Below are 19,450 nucleotides of genomic sequence, written 5' to 3'. Positions count from 1 at the left end.
AATATTGCGTTTTCGCTTTCCTTTTTTTTTTTTTTTTTTTTTTTTTTTAACGGGAGCTGCCTTTGCGGACCATGCGTCTCGTGTTCATGTGGATTGATGTTAAAAAGCAATAAGGTCTTTTAGTCTAGAGTCTCTCACTAATAAACCCCACATATTCTTGTCAGTTCTTGTTATCATATCAAAAAAAAAAAAAAAAACTCTGCTTCTGCTTGCATAACGCGTCCGCTAGGTTGTTTGATGCATTCAGTGCCTCTTTCTATCCATGTGCGCAATTTTTTATTTTAGGTGATCCAGATCCAGATTCACATCTAAATCCTCAAAATGTTCTATCAGCATGAAACTCACGAAAATAGTACGCGCACGGATAGATTTCATCGTTTCGTGTAGCAGGTCGAAAGGAATAATCCGCCATATCGCCGTAGCAAATTGTTGAAAGAAAAAAACTATTAATTACTACTACTTCCAGTATAAACCAATGTGCTCAAAAACCGCCTCGTAAACCTCACAAGGGATTTTATTAAGATTCATTCTATATGTTCTTTATGATTTCGAGGGAATCATGATCTACTTGCAAAATAAAAGATAAAATAAAATGAATAGCAAGCAATTATGGACGGCACCAGTTTTCTTAGGCATCGTTGTAGAGAAAGCGGTTTGGCGAGCCTTTCAAGTCGCCTTTGACGACGCCGGGGGTGCTGACGCTAAGCAGCTTCTGATAAACATGGTGTGGACTGGTTAAGGATGAGTCGATGCTCAGGAAGAGGGCGACGACACCGGAAACGTGAGGGGTGGCCATCGAGGTGCCGGAGATGGTGCGGATGGCGGAGGGGCTACCGATCCAGTCAGACGTGATTTCAACACCAGGTGCAAAAATTTTAACACAGCTGCCCCAGGACGCGAAGCTCGCAACCCGATCTTTAATGTCCGAAGCGGAAACTGTGAAGGCTCCCTGGGTGCCAGCAGGAGATCTGGTGCATGAATCCACGTCCGCCTCATTACCGGCAGATACGATGACGGGGATGCCGGCAGCGTAGAGGCGGTTCACGGCGCTGTCAATAGCCATGGACTTTGGACCACCTAGTAGATACATTGTCATTCGAAAACAAATTAGCATCCAGTGGATCACAAGCGGAAGCCCAAGGCAGGAGGGGAAAAAACAACAACAAAAATCTTACCGAGGGACATGTTGACAACAGCCTTGGTACCACGGGCATGTTGAATGACCCAGTCCATGCCGGCAATAACGCCGGAATAAGCACCAGAACCCTCGGCATTGAGGACCTTGACGCCGACCAGTTTGACCTTCTTGGCAACGCCATATTTGGTGTCACCGATAGTTCCTGAGACATGCGTACCGTGGCCATTCTCGTCTGTGTTGGGTGAGCCAGCGATGAAGTTGGCACCCATGGACGCACGACCTTTTAAACCGTTGTGGTCTACGTAAATGCCGGTGTCAATCACATAGGCTGTGACGCCCGAGCCGGCCTGCTCCTGGTAGAGGTAGGGAACATTGAGTCGGTTCTTGCGTTCCGAGATACGAGGAAGACCCCAGGAGGGAGGGTTGGGCTGGAGTGAGACATCCAGAGTAATGATGTGATCCTGCTCGACATATTCAACCTCATCAGAGGCAAGGAGTTCCTTCAGAGCAGCGGCGTTGATCGTTGCGGAGAAGCCCTGAAGGGAAGGATAGTGGCGATCGATGGTAGACTTGCGACCGCGACCGTCCTGGGCAACGGCAAGGGCCTCGAACTTGGTAACAAAATCAGTGACATTTTTGCCGCCCTTTAGGATAACAATGTACGAGTCAGGGATGGGCTTTCCAGAGTTGCTCTTAATAAGGGGGGCGGCGTCCGAGAAAGTAAAAAGGGCCAGACAGGCAGCGAGGACGAGACTAGCGTACTTCATGGCTTCTTTTGAATAGAGGTGTAGTGGGCTTGATACGCGGGCAGGTCAGAGAGGAGCAGGTACTCGAGGCGTGGACGTGGAGAAAAAAGGGAAGGAGTAAGCGGAGGCAATCGTTCTTATATATTTTTTGTGCTCTAGGAAGTATACGGCGAACATACCTGGGCCAACGAACCATCGTCATAGCGCAGGTTGTACCTCAAACGCGAAGGTCTGAGAACGATAAAAGGCTAGACCGGTGAGCAACCTGAGCATGCCAGTGGACTCAGGGAGCTGGAGATCTGGGGCCAGGAATGTTGCGTGCTGCTGTGAATTGTGCACTGATCTCTCTGAACCAACGACTTTCATGAAAAAAAAAAAAAAGCACGGGCGCTGATAGGTAGGACCGTCACCTAGACTTGGCATGGAGGAATTTAGACGATCCTGAGACCGCCTCCGCCTCGAACGATTGTTTGCTTTTTTTGTATCCCGCCGTGGATGCACGCGAATATAAGACCCCACAGCAAATGGCAGCTCTTGCTTTCTATTTTCACTCAACAGAACCCCTGGCCAGATTACGTCGACATCCTCTCACGATGGAATCGACAGGAATAAGACTCCACTCTCGAATGGGTGTCTTTGCATTTATTTTTTTATTTTATTTCATATTTTTATTTTTATTTTTGCTGGTTTTACATCCGCTGCAGCGTCACTGCCTCGGGTTCTGTCTTTCCAGGACTTAGTTCTGGTGCCTAAGTACCACATACAAAAGAGCCCTTCACGACTATCGATCTTGCTAGCGCGCGCGCTGTCACTGTCGCTGTCCCGGATCGAGGGTTCCAACCCTAGACACTGTGCGTCAATCTTAAACGACAATGTCAACTGGTACTTCCAGTCTGATGATCATAGAGCTAAAGAGATCGCCGTTTCTGGAGCTTGCATTTCTGGGGTACATGGTGGAGCAGCATCTAGCGCCAGAGTTGGGGCTGCAATCGATGGTTCCATGAGCAAGAGGTCGTGCATTACAGTTGGGTGCTAGCCAAGGATGTGCCCATGGGCTCAAGCGCAATATAGTTTTCGCGCGTTGACAACAGAGCACACTGTAAACAAACGAACAAACAAACAAACATTTCAGCAACTTGATCGATGGCCTGTGCCTCGCACAGCACTTTTTTACGGCCAGAGGAGGTTGATCTCTTGAACGCGCTGCTCTCATGATGATCGTGCCCAATGTCTTGTACTTGAAGCCGCTGTTAGATTATCGCTGGTGGAGTTTCACGCACGCTTGCTGAAGTCATGTTGACGGAGATATCTGGTGCCCCGGCTGTTGTCTTGGTAAAGTCTTCTGGGGCCAGTCTATCAATCACCATTTAAAAGGACGAAGGAAAAGCACTTCCTCCGCACTCGACCCTATTGATTCCCACAGCATAAACCTTTACCACCAGGATACACATCCACAATGCACTTTGCCACCATCTTCCTTTCCGTATTGGCTTGCATGACAACCGCCATGGCAGCCGAGCACCCCATCATTGTTACCGATAAAGGATTCCAGCCTTCAACCCTCTGCATCGAACCAAAGGACACTATCGTATGGAGATTCCAAGCTGGAGGTCACAATGTCGAGGCGACTACTGCTGTTGGATCCTGTACCTCGAAAAACACATGGCGCAGCGTCACAATGCGCCAAGGTTGGGACTGGCATCGAACCTTTAAAGAGGAGGGCATCGTCAGCTACATGTCAAGCGTCGGTCAAGACTGCGAGAATGGGTTCAAGGGTGTCATATATGTCGGAGGCCAATGTGTTACATCGTACAGCAATTCCGAAGCCCAGGTTGTGACCACAACTATAGTTACTCCCACAGCTACAGTTACCCCCACAGCTACAGTTACCCCCACAGCTACAGTCACCCCCACAGCTACAGTTACCACCACAGCTACAGTTTCCACCACAAGTGGAGGCCATGCAACTTCTACCACTGTAGTCCCGCAGCCGACTAGCGGTCATGGCAACTCCGCAGGTGCCCAACAGCTCTCCTGGGCTTTGACTGCCCTAGCCATCGCTGTTGCTCTTGTCTTCTGATCCATGTCTTTTACACGAATATATTTCATAAAGCTGCATTTGCAAAATAAAATATGAAATTCATTGGTCCGTGTTAGCACAGCTCAGCATTAGCTTTATGATTTAGTAAAGAAAAGAGTGTTTGTTTATTATCCTGTTATGAATCGGCAACATCGGTATCGTTTGTTGTTGTACAAGTTGTTATACTCCACATTGGCTATCAGTTTATGAATGTGCTTCCTTAGTGCTGCCTTCTTAGTATCATACTCGGCTTGATTGAACCTGTGTTTTGCTAGTCCATATCTTTACTTCAGCTTTGGTCAGCTCTTCGCCATCCATTCGCTTTACACACTTTAAATCCTGTAGATCAACCCCCATAGTATCTCTAGGCCCTTCAATGTCGTCAAAATGAGTTTCAACGTGTCCTTGATCGGACCGCTATAACAAATGTAGTCCATTCTACCGGTCTTGGAGCTTTAGAAGGTTCGAACGCGAGCGTTCTGATTCTCGTATCCAAGATTGAGGCGCCTGTGACGATTGAGACTTACCAAACACTCGTCAATCCGTTGTCATTGCTATCCATGCCCGAGATACCGTCTTTGCACGGCAGTCCGCTCCGTGTTCGTGAACTTAAACCGTAATTGAGCTCCCTTCTCTTATTAAAGTCTAAACGCTCGGTGCCGTCGATCCTGCGTTACAGCTTCTAGAGCCTGAGACAGGTCCATGGCGTCTGTGAGATTCCAAGTAAAGATTCAAAATTCCAATTGCATTGCAACGCACGCTGTATCTATTTGATATATGAGGGTAAAAGCAATCATGTATGCAAAGAACAAAGTGCAAAACGAGTATCATTACTCAATTTCAGCCAAGCGACCGTGCTCCAAATCAGGCCCTCCAGGTGCCCTTCGTTACGTTAAGCACTGATACAGCACTATTTTAGTGTGCTCTTGCCCCAGGGATTGAATGCCGTTATGGGTAAGTATGGGAAGGAGTGAGGAGGAAGAGGAGGGAGAGCTGGAAGAGGTGGAGAAACAGAGTTGCTGCTGGGCGCAAGCCTGGCCAATGGGAGCACGAATACCCAAAAAGGAACTCGAGCAGTCCCTCATAAACATACGCCACCTTTTTTTTTTTTTTTTTTTTTTTGTCAAGGGAAGAGGTCCAGCAAGAGGTACAGACAGCAAAAGGTCCACCACCCCGACTCTACATCACCCATTCATTCATAATGTAAGTTAAAGGAACGCATGGTGTCCCCATTCAACCGAGGACTCTCACCTGCGCATGTCCTAACTATGAGCTGTTTTTCTTTACCGACTGTATTAGGTCGAGGTTGATTATCAAGAACCTTCCTAAACACCTCACGGACGAGCGGTTCCGGGAGCACTTCAACACTATAGGCGAGGTGACTGACGCCAAGTTGATGAAGAGCTCGTAAGTCTCTAAAGCCTGCCTATGCTTGTGAAGTCTATGCGATCCATAGAGGAAGGATTCCTGACCAATTCTTCAATTTTCATGTCCCTTAGTTTCGGCAACTCGAGACGCTTCGGATTCATTGGATACAAGACAGAAAAGGAGGCCAAGGCTGCACTCGCACATTTCAACAACACATTCATTGATACCTCAAAGATCATTGTAGAGAAGGCCAAGGAGGTAAGGTGTTTAGTTTGTTGTTTAGCCCAATATCGCCTTTTCTCATCCTATGCTGTGCTAACGACCTAAAAATACTCAAAATCTGAATGACACATAGATTGGAGATGATTCTCTTCCCAGAGCATGGAGTCAGCACACTATCGGTACATCAGCACATGCAAGGAAAGTGGGCGTGGAGAAACAGCGCAAGGAGGCTGCAGAGGCTGCAATGAAGCTGAAGAACGAGAGGGAGGCGAACATGGAATTGAGAAAGAAGCAGGAGCATCTATCCAAATTGTATCAGGCTGAGAACGACCCCAAACTGAAGGAATATCTGGAGATCATGCAGCCAAGGGCTGTCACCAAGACCTGGGCCAACGATGACGCTGTGGAATTGAACACCGAAAAGGTCGGACATGACCGTATGAGCAACAGGGCAAAGGCGAGGGCTCAGGTTGTTGCGATCAAGAACAGGAAACCTGGTGGAGAGGGCTTGATGGTGACTCAGACAAAGATCACGTTCGAGGACTCGGATGATGAATTATATGACAATCTCCCAATTTCAAAGGCAGATGAAAAGGGCAGTGGTGATGAGGATGAGGAGATGACCATGTCTGAGGTTCCCCAGAAGGACGACCTTGTCGACAACTCTGAGGTGTCAGATCTGGACTGGCTGAAGTCGCGTATGGCCAAACCAGCAGGAGAGTCGACCGAGCAGGTAAGCATTATGTTCGTCTCTGTTTTTATTATACCATTTTGCTGCTCAATATGCCTTATTCTTGGCGCTGACAGAGTTACCCTTGCTGGTTGAATTCTAGGCAAAGTCAGATAAGGACAAGGAAGATGGAGCGGCGATGTCAGACGTTGAACCGGCACCCGCACGAAAGATTGCACAGGAGCCCCCCAACAGACCCCTCATCATTTCAGCAGAGGAAGAAGAAGAGAACGCGAAGAATCTCATTGCCGATACCGGACGTCTCTTTGTTCGAAACTTGCCATATACCTGCACAGAGGAGGAGCTCCGCAAGCTGTTTGAGAAATTTGGTCCCCTCTCAGAAGTCCACATGCCCATCTCCAAGGATACAAAGAAGCCCAAGGGTTACGCATATGTCCTCTATCTCTTGCCCGAGCACGCTATCAAAGCCTTCACAGCAATGGACAAGAAGTTTTTCATGGGCCGTCTACTGCATATTCTCGCATCCAAGGAGAAGCCACAGCCAAAGGAGGACGAGGAGAACCCGCTTGGACTCGGTGGACGCCCATTGTCCGTCAAGAAGCAGCGCGAGCTTAAGAAGAAAGGCCAGAGTGGCATGGATTTCAACTGGAACAGTCTTTACATGAATGTACGTATTAATGTATTCATTTTGTTATGGCCCAGCAAATGTAGTTTTACGCGTATTAACCAAAAGAATGCACTTCAAATCTCTAGTCTGATGCTATTGCAGCTTCGATCGCAGACCGCCTCAACGTCTCCAAGGCAGACATCTTGAGCCCCGATGCCGACAACATGGGAGTGCGTCTCGCTGTTGCAGAAACCCAGATCATCATGGAAACAAAGAAGTTCTTGGAGGAAGAGGGCATCAATGTTGATGCGTTCGGAAAGAAGGAGCGCAGCGATACTGTGATTCTTGTTAAGAATATCCCCTACAACACCACTGAACAGGAGCTTCAAGATCTGTTTGGCACCCATGGGGATCTTGGACGTGTCCTGATGCCCCCAGCAAAGACCATCGCCATTGTCGAGTTTTTGCAGCCCAGCGAAGCCAGGTCTGCGTTCTCCCATCTGGCATACAGGCGATTCAAAGATACGATTTTGTACTTGGAGAAGGCGCCTGTTGGAGTATTCACAAGCAAGTACGATCCTGAGTCGAAGAACAAGAAGGCGGAGAAGAAGGCCGCAGATGAGGAGGAGGAGGCCCTATCAAAGAAGGTCACCTCGACTCAGCTCATGGAGAGTGCCGCCACTGCAGAGGACTCTCAGGATGCCGACAACTTGGAGGGCTCGACTCTGTTTATCAAGAACATCAACTTTAAGACTACGGACGCGGGTCTGAAGAAGGCGTTTGCAAGTGTGGATGGAATCAAGTCTACCATGGTCCGGTACAAGCCTGACCCCAAGAACCCCGGAAAGACTTTGAGCATGGGATTCGGATTCGCAGAGTTCGTGTCGAAGGATAAAGCCTTGAATGCAATGAAGGCGATGAACGGATTTATTCTGGATGGAAACAAGCTGGACATCAAGTTCTCGGACCGTAGGAGTGACAGCAAGAGCAAGGCTCGCGTTGCCCCCAAGGACCATGGCACGAAATTGATTGTCCGCAACATTCCCTTCGAAGCCACCAAGAAGGACATCCAGGGACTTTTCAGGTATGTCGGCTGCAGTTTTCCTTGTTTTCCTTTTATTCCGTTTATACTGACATCTACGTGCAAATACTTAACTGTTCAACGTCTTGAATTTTTCATTATAGCACATTCGGTCAGCTCAAGTCTGTGCGTATTCCCAAAAAGATGGCCGGAGGCCATCGTGGTTTCGCTTTCCTGGACTTTATGACGAAGCAGGAGGCCAAGAGTGTGTACGAGAATGTTGCCAATACACATTTGCTGGGTCGCCATCTGGTGATCGAGTGGGCAGAGGAGGACTCTGGATTGGATGTGTTGCGTGAGAAGGTCGGGCGCCAGTTCCGAAAGGATGACGGCCATGGCAGTGGCAAGCGTAGGAAGATTGATCTGGATGGCGACGACGATGATATGATGATGGAGGACGACTAAACAACTGCTCTCGCCCTCCAGACTTTACTGCTTTCACCATCCACTTTGCATATCCAATTTTTTTTATCTGCCCTCTCATTCGCCATGCTTGTACTATTACCCTTCTCCTACTCTTCAACTAGTGTCATCCTCAAACATAGATCCCGTTATTAAAAGCTATCGCCCATCTTCTCGATCGATAGTCTATCGTTCTCCCGTCGGGCAAATGCTCCCAAGTATTGCTCTGAGAAACTATAGAAAATGCTTATTTTTTCATGTCTGCGAAGCCATGGCTCGCGTGTGTAAACTGGAGCCGCTTGTTAGATTAGGAGCATTCCCGGAGAGCCTTAGTCATCGCTCATCAGCTCATTCATCGGATGTCGGATACTTTCATCTCGGCTTAAACTTTCATGCGGATTCGATATGCATTTCGTTCTCTCTCTCTCTTTGTGAACGAGTACAGTGGTGGTTAGACTAATGGGGAACAGGCGGCCAAAAGTTGACAGCCCTAGTGTCTTTTGCTCATTGTCCTTGTGTCCACCCTACAGCCCTCCCTCCCTCCCCCTCCCCCTCCCCCTCCCCCCTTCTCCTTCTCGTATCTTAAAGCAACAGAAGAAGGGGTGTTGAAGTACATACAGGATAGGGCACAAATGTCGTAGTAAAATATGGTTTTCACCCGGATGTTTCGGGCACCGCGCTCTCTAATGAATCGATTGTTTGGTAACCTTATTCAGGAGGACAATACAAACATGCTTTTTTTTGGCAGTGGAGGAATGTCGGGCGACTATGTATAAAAATAAAACGAAGGTTGAATACCTCGGTTTTGGAGACAGACAGCACGCTCTCAGGCAGGATATTAGAGACATGCATGTTTCGATGCTCTCTCTCTCATTACTCTCCTTACTGTCGTCTGTCTTATCATACGAACGACAATGGCGCTAACAGTTATGCATGTACGACTCGGTTTACGCCAACCATGGTCATCATATGGGGGAGCAGAATGCATGAGGACGAGTGTGGTGGATTGACACAGATGTACGCTGGGTCCTTTATGGTTCGAGATGACGAATGACGTTTTGTCCAAAGGAAGGTTAGGAGACGTTCCTAAGAAAACAAAAACGAAAAAAAGGTTGGTTCGTGGATAGGGATCAGTCATGGCGGGCACCAAAGTACCGATGCAGTTGGGGTACAGCCTGGTTGTACGGATGGTCCTTATGCGATGACATCCACGCATGTGCATGCGAGGGGCAAGGGGAATGCGGATACTGGAATGGGCATTGTGGGTGCTGGGTGGTATTTTTTTTGAGTGCGTGCTAAAAATATATTTCATTTCCCCTGTCTCCGCCCGCGGGCCTGTCCTGTCGTAGACTAGCCCTTTGAGCATAGAAGGCCGTGAATGTTCCGGCTGTGCCCTCTTTCTTTTTTTTTTTCTTTTTTGGTATAAAAGGCACCGTCCCCTAGACACCCCACCCGCTCCACTTTCCTCTCTCCCACTCATCTCTCTCACCAACACCCTAATACCCACACGTATACATACATATATCCAACAATGAAGTTCCTCGCCACCGTCGCCATCGTCGCCTCCTCCTTGGCCGCCATCGCCACCGCCGACATGCTCCAGATCAACAACCCTACCCAGGGCTCGACCTGGACCACTGGCAAATCCGAGTTCGTTGGCTGGACCGGCAACTGCGCTTCCATGGGTGATGCTGGAAAGAACGTTACCGTCGATCTCGTCACCGGTCCTGCGAGCGCCGTCCGCTACGTCGCCACCCTCGGAACACTCGACTGCAGTGGCTCCTTGACCCGCGCTGACTTCACCGTCCCCGACAGCATCGCCACTGGCCAGTACGCCATCATTGTCCGCACCCAGCCCCAGGGACAGGAGTCTTACACCAACAACTTCCAGATCAACAGCGGCGCCGTTGCCCCCGCACCGGTCACACCTACCACCACTGCTGGAGCAACGACCGCAGCCCCCACGGCCACGGCCACGGCCACGAACAAGCCCAGCGGTGCTGGATCCTTGGGCGCTAACGTCATGATGGCCTTTGCCGGTGCCGCTGCCGTCGCATACCAGCTCCTTTAATTGAGGAACAAAAAAAAAAAAAAAAAAAAAAAGCCGTGCATGCTATTGTCCAGAAATGACAGAGGGGAAAGGGAGGGTCGCTTTGTGAAGTTGCTCCAGTGTGCGGTTACACCAACGAAGGCTACACTTGGTAACGACAAACAAACAAACAAACAAACAAAAACAAGCGAGCAATCAACCTAGACGAGGACTCTTTTTTTGCGTTTCCCCCCACACACTTCTTCGCCCAAAGGCTCTTTTAACTATTATCGGCATTGAGTATTTTTTTTTCTTCCTATGTAACAAACCTGTAATAAAACCTCCCAAGAAGGAAAAATATAATCATGATAGAACCTATCCCTCAAAGTGTCGTGTAAAATATGCTTACTATTAGTGCGGGACCTCTTGTTGCGACTGTACGTAGAAAATAAAGCGTTGAAGCTCAAACCCCTTTTAAGCTACAGAGTGTAAGAGGTCGTATTGACAAATCAGCGGTTGTACTTGAAAATGAATAGACGTTTCGCGACTAAGATGTTCAACAATGTATATCGAAAGAAGGAGATCTCCACGTATGTATATCACACACAGGTGCCGCAGTGTAACTATTGGATAAAAAAAAATAAAAAAAGACGTGCCCCCGCTCAATTGTTCTATTGCGCTTCCCCTAAGTTTGATTAATCCAACACTTTGCGCCGCTCTGCGATTTGCTCGTGCCAGGCGGTCCTGTATAACACAGCCTAGAATCTCCGCCGATGGTTTGGATAATCCGTGTACACGTATGTGTTTCTCAATAGGTTCGTTCTCGCCTATTGTCATACCCACTTGTGTCATCCCACTTTGCACCCTGTTACGCAATTCCTCCCTGCTTCACTTCGCATTTGGAGTGCGATCTTTTTTGTTGGTCATCAGCGCAGCCTTTTAAGTTCCCGCCATGACCACACAGCCCGTATCTCTCGCCTTTACCCCACAATAGACCTCCCGTCTTTTGTCATCGTGATGAACCACAGTAATCTATTTTTGACAAGGTGCGGTAGATCTTTTGGGCAAAGGTAACCCAAGTGGATCGTGCGATGCTTCAGAGGGGTAATGGCAGCTTACAGAAAATAAAAAATGTCCTTTTTTTATTTTACAAGAAGCGGGGGGGGGGCGTGTCTACTTTGAAAGGGCGCCTCCAGTCCACTTGTTGTGGGCAGCACCACAGCGATCGACCGCAATATAAGGAGTGTTCGGGTACTGTGGATCGTCATCCACATAGAAGTTACCCCACCATGATGGGACCTTGACAGCCAACTTGGGTGAGATCCCTCCTCCCAAGAACAAAAAGATGATCAGTCCCGTGAAGGCTGCGCCGGTATCGAGGGCGGCAGACAGGATGAACACATACTTCTTCCACCAGCCTTTGTGGTAGTTATACATGTAGTACTGGAAGATCAAGCACACAATGATCGAGGGCAACACTCCAACAACGTAGCCGTTGGGGAACGCACCGAGACCACCGGCGATAATTGCAATGTTGAGCTTCGACCACTCGTACTGGGGAAACTTCTTGGACAGGGCCCAGATGATGACGGGTCCGATGAACCCAATGATGAACCCGATGTAGACGAACCAGTACTTGCCATCGAAGGCGAACATGCGAGCGGGTCCGAGGGCACCGTAGATAAGACCAGAGCCCCAGAAGGTCTGAACACGCTGACCGGTCCAGAGACCGTTGGGATCAGGACTTTCTCCGTTCAGGGCCTCGCGCTGGGAGTCGATAATGACGAGCATGGTCAGGTAGTTGAAGACGGAACCGACGATCGTTCCCCAGAATTGGCCGACGAACATGGAGCGTGGAGGGATCTTCATGTAGTGGCCGAGCTTGAGATCAGACATCAGCAAGTTACATTGGTACATGGCCATGTAACCGTAGCACTTGAAGGTCATGTTGGCGATAGGCTTGCCAGGAAGCATGTAACCGCAGATCAACTCGGTAATGACGTTAAGACCAGGACCGTAGCCGGTGACAGCGTTCATCACACCGATTGGGAGAGTGAGGAACCAACCGACAAAGAGGGAGATCAGGAGACCCCACCATGGCAGCTGCGTGCCGTAGAACTCGCAGGCAATGCAGGCCAGGATAGCCATGATGCCATAGAAAATGGCGTACCAGAGTTGGGGAACTTCGGGGTAGACCTTCATCATCTTGGTGTGAATGTCCTCCTCCTTTGACCCGATCGCGCGCTTCCAGTTACGCCAGATCTCAGGTCCGTGGAAGCAGACGACGTGAGAGCAGCATCCAGCCAGGGCAATGAACGAGGTCATGAAGCCGATGGCATACATGGGCGCCATATTGGCCTGTGGGCCAGCGTCGTAGAGGGCCTCGTTGACGGTGTAGTCATCGTTCAGGACCGTGTTGATGTCGAAGCGGGTACCGTTTTCGAAGAAGAGGCGGGAAGTCAATGGTCGGCCCATGGTCTTGGTACCGAGGGTGTTGGTGACCCACATGATGGGGACGATGATCCAGTAGTTGAGGACCATACCGGTGTAGGTGCAAAGCTGGGCAGACAAAGGCAAGTACATGACCGTGCCACCAATCGAAGTCCAGTCGAAGGAGAGGGAGAGGATACCGGATCCGGAGATGGACGAGAACATGGCCCAGAAGTCCATGTTGAAGGGATTGATCCAGCAGATCCAGTCAAAGTAGACCAGAATAGGGGCGAGCCACTGAGGGATGAACTGGTAGACGAACGTGCAAGTGACAACGACCCAGAAGAACTTCATGCGGGACCATCCACGGACGAGGCGGACGCGTTCGAACTCCTCGGTCTTGTGCATAGTGTTGTAGAACACCACTTGGACCAAGTTGCTCCACCAGACCATCTCAGCGGGGTAGACGAGGTACCTCCTGAGCATACCGGCCATACCATAACCAACGGACTGGGTGGTGATGATGAGAATCAAGGATCCCAGGGCGTTGATACGGTAGTTCAAGAAGATATCCGTGGCAGACAGAATGTCGATAGCATAGGCGGCGCTGGCACCGGTCGAGACAGCAATACCAATTAAGGCGTGCTCCTTGATGTTGAAGGGGCCGGGATTGAAGGACAGCTCTTGACCAAAGACTGACATCTTGTTCTCGGGCAAGATGCGGGCCAAGGCCTTGCCGATAGTATAAGAAACCAGGTTGACGAAGAAAATGGAGAAAGAACCCGAGGTAGAGCGGAAAAAGTAGTACTGCTGGATCGTAGCACCCAAAGCAGTGAACAGGAAGGAGATGACCCAGAAGCGGAAGGTGACCACAGGAAGGGTGGGGTCGTCGGTCAATGGGACGGCTATAAAGCGACAATCCAAACAGGATAGATGTCGTTAGCAACTGCTATGTGTTGCAGCTGAACATAGTTATGAAGAAAGCCGCGAGAGGCATTACCGAGACGGACGGCCTCGATGGGCGAGTTTTATTGCTCTTCTTCGAGGGCGATATCGGCATTGGCTCCGATGCCCTTCTCGTTGAATTCGTAAGACCTCTTCTCGGAGAGGTATTCCTCTTTGCTGACCTCCGTGGTGAAGGCGTTGTTTGCCATGGTTATGGATGGAATGAGGAGAAGGCGCAATGAGGAGCTGAGGAGAGGGGAAAGATGGCCTAGAGGGCGAATACTCGCTGAGGAATTGACAAAGAGGCAGAAAGGGGGCAGGGAGCAGCACGTATTTATATGAGGGGTGCCTTACTCTGGGTTCTTCTACTGAAGAGACACGCAAAAAGAGATCATATCTAATTACTGTAAAAAAAAAAAAAAAGAAAAAAAAAAAACCGAGGGAATAGAGAACACTCACTGCTTTTCTTCACCGATGCCTAGACGACATTTACTCTCTTTTTTCCTGTGGTTTGCTTGTATACCCAGACGTCCTTTTCAAACAACATCGTTTGTTTGTGTCTATTCAGTCTCCCTTGCATAAACAAAACCTTATTTCGAATATGCTCACCGTCGCAGCTGCGGTGTTGTGGGTGCTGGTGGGCATTTGGTAGGGCTTCCGATTGGCCGCCCTGAATCACATTTACTTGTTTGTTAAGTTTTTTCAATCACACCGTTGAACACACAATATGAGCAAATTGAAGTAAACATGAACAGCCCTGGCCTGTACATGTACATGTATGTGCTTGTGCGGTTGTGATACTTACCGAAGGTACCTCCGGCATCGTTACCGAGGGTACCCAAAATCGACTGTAAACACGAGATAGGTGTGAGAAAAAATAATCCTCGGATATCCATTTCCGAGGCAATCTTAGTACTTTCTCTGTAAACTTGAGAGATCAAATTCCCAAGCCTTGATAGATAATACAGGGAAGCACCACTTAGTATCAGCTCATCACGCCGATTTCACTATACCAGCTTCCTTTGATACCAATATCGAGTCGGTGTCTAAACTGGTCGACTCGTCCACTCTTGAAAAGACGATCAGTGCTGCACCTAAAAAAAAGAGTCCTTTTTTTTTTTTCCTTCGCGTTTATGCATCTTTGACAACTGCCTGCTCTCTGTATACGTCCATATTGCGCTCATGAACCAATCATCGCGCCAGCAATGGGCGTGCAAACGAAAATAACCAAAGATACACATTATTCTTTTTAACCCGCAAGGGCGTAGTGCTGTCCACCGTGTGGATAATATAACTGGAATCAAGCATTTAATATAGTAAATGTATTCCATAGCCAATTGTACTCTATTGACATTGTGTTTGAGAGACGAACCCTACGGGTTGGGATTGGATTTTTTTTTTTGAAATGAGTGTTTGTGGTATTTACCAGGTAAGCGACATCGACGATAACTTAACAATCGACGCGATGCTGTTACCAGACCCATTCCGCCTTAAACCTCGCCGCCCTACCCCTTTCCCACGTTTGAGCAGTACTATCAAGTGCCACATCCCTTCCATCGCCATTACAGTAGACGATCAAACAAGCTACAATAGCGATGATAAATAGTGTGTTATTTTTTATTGTCGACTGAGTATTGGGCACAAGAGCATTTTAGACGCCTCCAGTCCAGCCAGCAGGGGTGGCTGCACCGCAGCGGTCAACGGCGTTGTAAGGAGCGTTATCACCTTCAGGCGTGTAGTAGTTGGCCCACCACGATGGGACGTTGACAGCCAACGTGGATGAGATCCCTCCGCCCAAGAACAAAAAGACAATCAGTCCCGTGAAGGCTGCGCCGGTATCGAGGGCTGCCGACAGGATAAAAACGTACTTCTTCCACCAGCCCTTGTGGTAACGGTAAATGTAGTACTGGAAGATCAAGCAAACGACCACGCTGGGGAAGATTCCGACAACGTATCCGTTAGGGAAGTTACCCATGCCTCCTGCGATGATTGCAACGTTGAACTTGGACCACTGGACCTTAGGGAACTTCTTGGAGAGGCCCCAGAGGATGATGGGCACAATGAAGCCGATCAAGAAGCCGAGGTACACAAAACCGTACTTGCCATCCAGAGCAAACATGCGGGCTGGTCCGAGGGCACCGTAAATGAGACCAGAGCCCCAGAAGGTCTCGACGCGCTGGCCAGTCCAAAGACCAGAGGGATCCTCTTTCGTACCATTAAGAACACTGCGCTGAGAGTCGATGATCAGAACCATAGTCAGGTAGTTGAAGACGGAGCCGACAATTGTTCCCCAGAACTGGCCAATGAACATGGAACGTGGGGGGATCTTCATATAATGACCAAGCTTGAGATCAGACAGCAAATTCATGCACTGGTACATGGCCATGTAACCGTAGCACTTGAAGGTCATGTTGGCGATAGGCTTTCCGGGAAGCATATAACCACAGATCAACTCAGTAATGACGTTGAGACCGGGACCGAAGCCAGTGATGGCGGTCATCGCACAGATAGGGAGAGTCAAGACCCAGCCAACGAAGAGTGCGACAATAAGGCCCCACCATGGCAGCTGAAGGCTGTAGACTTCGCAGGTAACAATGGCGAGCGCGGCCATAATGACATAGAAGATGGCGTACCAGAGCTGAGGAACCTCAGGATAGACCTTCATCATCTTGGTGTGAATGTCCTCATCCTTGTCGCCGACGGCCATCTTCCAGTTACGCCAGATATCGGCGCCGTGGAAGCAAATGATGTGGGAGACACAGCCGGCCAGTGCAATGAACGAAGTCATGAAACCGAGAGCATACAAGGGCGACATGTTGGCCTGTGGACCAGCGTCGTAAAGGGCTTCGTTGACAGTGTAGTCATCGTTCAGGACCGTGTTAATATCGAAGCGGGTACCGTTTTCGAAGAAGAGGCGGGAGGTCAATGGTCGACCCATGGTCTTGGTGCCGAGGATGTTATTGATCCACATGATAGGAAGAATGATCCAGTAGTTCAAGATCATACCGCCATAAGCGCAGAGCTGGGCGGCCAAGGGGAGATACATTGTAGAGCCACCAATCGATGTCCAGTCGAACGACAAGGAGAGGACACCGCCTCCGGAGATTGAGGAGAATATGGCCCAGAAGTCCTTGTTGAACGGGTTGATCCAGCAGATCCAGTCAAAGTAGACCAACAGGGGAGCGAGCCATTGAGGTATAAACTCGTACACGAACATGCCTCCGCAGAAGACCCAGAAGTACTTCATGTAGGACCAGCCGCGGATCATCTTCATGGTCTTGAACTCGCCGGTATTGTGCATGGCGTTGTAGAAGACGACCTGGACGAGGTTGCCCCACCAGACCATCTCAGCGGGATAGACGAGGTACTTGCGGAGCACTCCAGCCATACCATATCCGACGCACTGGGTAGTGATGATGAGGAAGAGCGAGCCCAAGGCTCCGACGCGGTGGTTCAGGAAGAGATCTGTGGCAGAGAGGATATCGATCGCATAAGCAGCGCCAGCAGCAGTTGACACGGAGATACCGATCAAAGCGTGCTCCTTGATGTTGAAGGGTCCAGGGTTCAGCGACATGTCGTAGCCGAAGACGCTGACCGTGTGGCTAGGCAGGATTCTGGCAAGACCCTTGCCGATGGAATAGGAGGCCAGGTTGACGAAAAATATAGAGAAGGAGCCTGAGGTGGACCGGTAGAAGTAGTACTGCTGAATGACAGCGCCGATCACGGAGAAGAAGAATGAGATGATCCAGAAGCGGAAGGTAACCGCAACCAAGGATGGATCATCAGTAATAGGAACGACTAGTAATTGAGAGAGTGTGTGTGCAGAGGATTAGGAGCTGCGTGTGATATCTTTTTTTTTTTTTTTTTTTTTTTTTTTTTTGGGGGGGGGGGGGGGGGGATGGTATGAATGCATAGCGGGGTGACGATGATGAAGTGAAGTGTTCACATACCCAAGCGAACGGCTTCGACCTTGGAGTTCTCTGTCTCGGTCTCCTCAGCAAGCTGAAGTTCATCGATCTCGTTAGCCTTCTCGTTCACGAACCCCTTTTCGATTTCGTATTTTTCAGACATATTAATGGTGTTTCTGCGAGCAGATATAGAGGGTATAGGCGGAAAGAGAATAGGAGAGTGTGAGGAAGGTGCCTTCCTTCGGGCTTGTTTCTTGGAATGGTGTAGGGAATAGACACGAAGAACAGACGAGGAGACAAAGAGAAGGGTGCTTTTATAGCGAAACGCAGGAGATGAGATAGGAGCCTGATGGTAGAACCAGCCGGACGCGATAGGCCGCGGCGAAACATCACTGCTATGGGCCAGTACTGTATATGCTTGTGTATCCCATGGTTGCTCTCGCGCTAGCGAAGGAAAAGGTTTATTCAAGCTATCGATCTGCGTGCTGGATGGTAGCTGTTGTCGATTGTTTTTCATTTCTGTTTACGAAGTGCATGTACCAAGCTTTACTCTTGTTTATGTGGATCGATAGTTGTAAGCTGTCCATCTGCATGGCAAAAGAGGAAGGCGATGGTGGTGTTGGACTGCCCGCCTTCCCTTCTGACCAACAGTAAATATGCAATGTCCGAAAACAGCAATACTGCGTACTCTGACCCCTGTTACCGTTTTTTCATTGGTTGTCATTACTGTCCGCACCATTTCGGCTGCACTCACGTTTACATCTTTCATTCCTCCAAGGCTACCATAGCCTTTTCCTTCTTCGCTGGCGGGGTTTCCGCATATGATCCCGCATAGAATATCGACAATAGAGCAGAAGGCACTGTACTCGTGGCTGGGGTCGTCATTCGCGAGCCTTTAGGCGTGACAATTCGCATGCTCGATGTGCCACGCATTTCTGACTGGAGTATTTAACTTAATCGACAAGTAGCATAAGCTGCAGCGCCAGACCTCAGGATAGAACATAGTTATGAGTCAGTCAGTCATTCAATTGCCCATAAGGGAGAACAACTTCAAAGAGCATGTACCATTCGGAAGTACGTCCGAGGGAGAGTCTATGAGCACACCGGTTCGTGCATTATGCATGTCCTTGTGCGTTTCTGTGAATTCGTGCGAATTTTGCTCGTCGCTGATTGGGTGGAAGACCGGCCCGTTTGGTGACCCAAAGGAAAACCTATCATGCGGACAGGAAGAAAATCGATGGTCACCCTCTTGCATTGATAGGTTACCAAAGCTGGCCCTTAAAGCTCCTGTACTTCTGGCCACTTTGCCCGCTATGGGGCTGTTCATGCTCACCACACATGCTCTGCTCACCTACATCGGCAGTCGCATTTGGATAGGACCCCAAAGTGTTTATATGCCATGCGGTCTGGTGCGATCTCAGCTCACAATTGTTTGTTGCGGGACACGACCGACAAGGCCTACATCACTATGGCGAAACCACAAGCAGAAACACCTTGACCCAAACACTTGATTCATGGTCAACTAAGTTTGTCTTGCATCTTGGAATCCAAATCCGAGGTAGACTATAGACACTCTTTTCGATTAAGGATGCCTTTTAGTCTATCTGCCATACATAACAATAGGTACTAGTGTTCTGGCCCCCTGCAAGCATGTGCAGACCTTATAGATGAAATAGTTCATTTTCATCAGGAACACAGATGTGAGCATGGGGACATGTATTGGAATCCAGCCTTCCTTGGCCTGTAGTTACTGCTGGCCTGGAACAATAATATCCAGTCGCCAAATTCGATGACAAAATGAGC

At 49.1% G+C, this 19,450-nt stretch overlaps 4 protein-coding genes across 4 annotated transcripts; 3 read left to right on the top strand and 1 right to left on the bottom strand.

Moving 5' to 3' along the window:
* Positions 1–490: 490 nt before the first annotated feature.
* On the bottom strand, positions 491–1,982 carry BC939DRAFT_405671 (putative serine proteinase, precursor). Its single transcript, XM_051552832.1, has 2 exons — positions 1,176–1,982; positions 491–1,077 (listed from the first exon to the last, which is right to left on the bottom strand). Exons 1-2 carry the CDS (start codon positions 1,903–1,905, stop codon positions 629–631), a joined length of 1,179 nt encoding a protein of 392 aa, XP_051417576.1. The 5' UTR covers positions 1,906–1,982; the 3' UTR covers positions 491–628.
* A 1,091-nt stretch (positions 1,983–3,073) lies between these two features.
* BC939DRAFT_103825 (uncharacterized protein) lies at positions 3,074–4,037 on the top strand. The gene has a single exon (XM_051549858.1). It carries the CDS (start codon positions 3,341–3,343, stop codon positions 3,962–3,964), a length of 624 nt encoding a protein of 207 aa, XP_051417575.1. The 5' UTR covers positions 3,074–3,340; the 3' UTR covers positions 3,965–4,037.
* A 487-nt stretch (positions 4,038–4,524) lies between these two features.
* Positions 4,525–8,338, top strand: BC939DRAFT_482796 (uncharacterized protein; the record flags this gene model as incomplete). Its single annotated transcript, XM_051559149.1, has 8 exons — positions 4,525–4,580; positions 5,264–5,371; positions 5,464–5,590; positions 5,688–5,978; positions 6,078–6,224; positions 6,457–6,837; positions 6,999–7,936; positions 8,038–8,338. The coding sequence occupies 8 exons, from the start codon at positions 4,525–4,527 to the stop codon at positions 8,336–8,338; spliced, it is 2,349 nt and encodes a 782-aa protein (XP_051417574.1).
* A 1,409-nt stretch (positions 8,339–9,747) lies between these two features.
* On the top strand, positions 9,748–10,438 carry BC939DRAFT_435485 (uncharacterized protein). Its single transcript, XM_051553499.1, has one exon. The coding sequence runs from the start codon at positions 9,867–9,869 to the stop codon at positions 10,404–10,406; it is 540 nt and encodes a 179-aa protein (XP_051417573.1). The 5' UTR covers positions 9,748–9,866; the 3' UTR covers positions 10,407–10,438.
* The last annotated feature ends 9,012 nt before the right edge of the window (positions 10,439–19,450 follow it).

This window comes from Gamsiella multidivaricata, assembly GCF_025024155.1.
Source record: "Gamsiella multidivaricata strain RSA 2152 chromosome Unknown BC939scaffold_2, whole genome shotgun sequence".
NCBI lineage: Eukaryota > Fungi > Mortierellomycota > Mortierellomycetes > Mortierellales > Mortierellaceae > Gamsiella > Gamsiella multidivaricata.
This window is presented reverse-complemented; position numbering and strand designations above follow the sequence as displayed.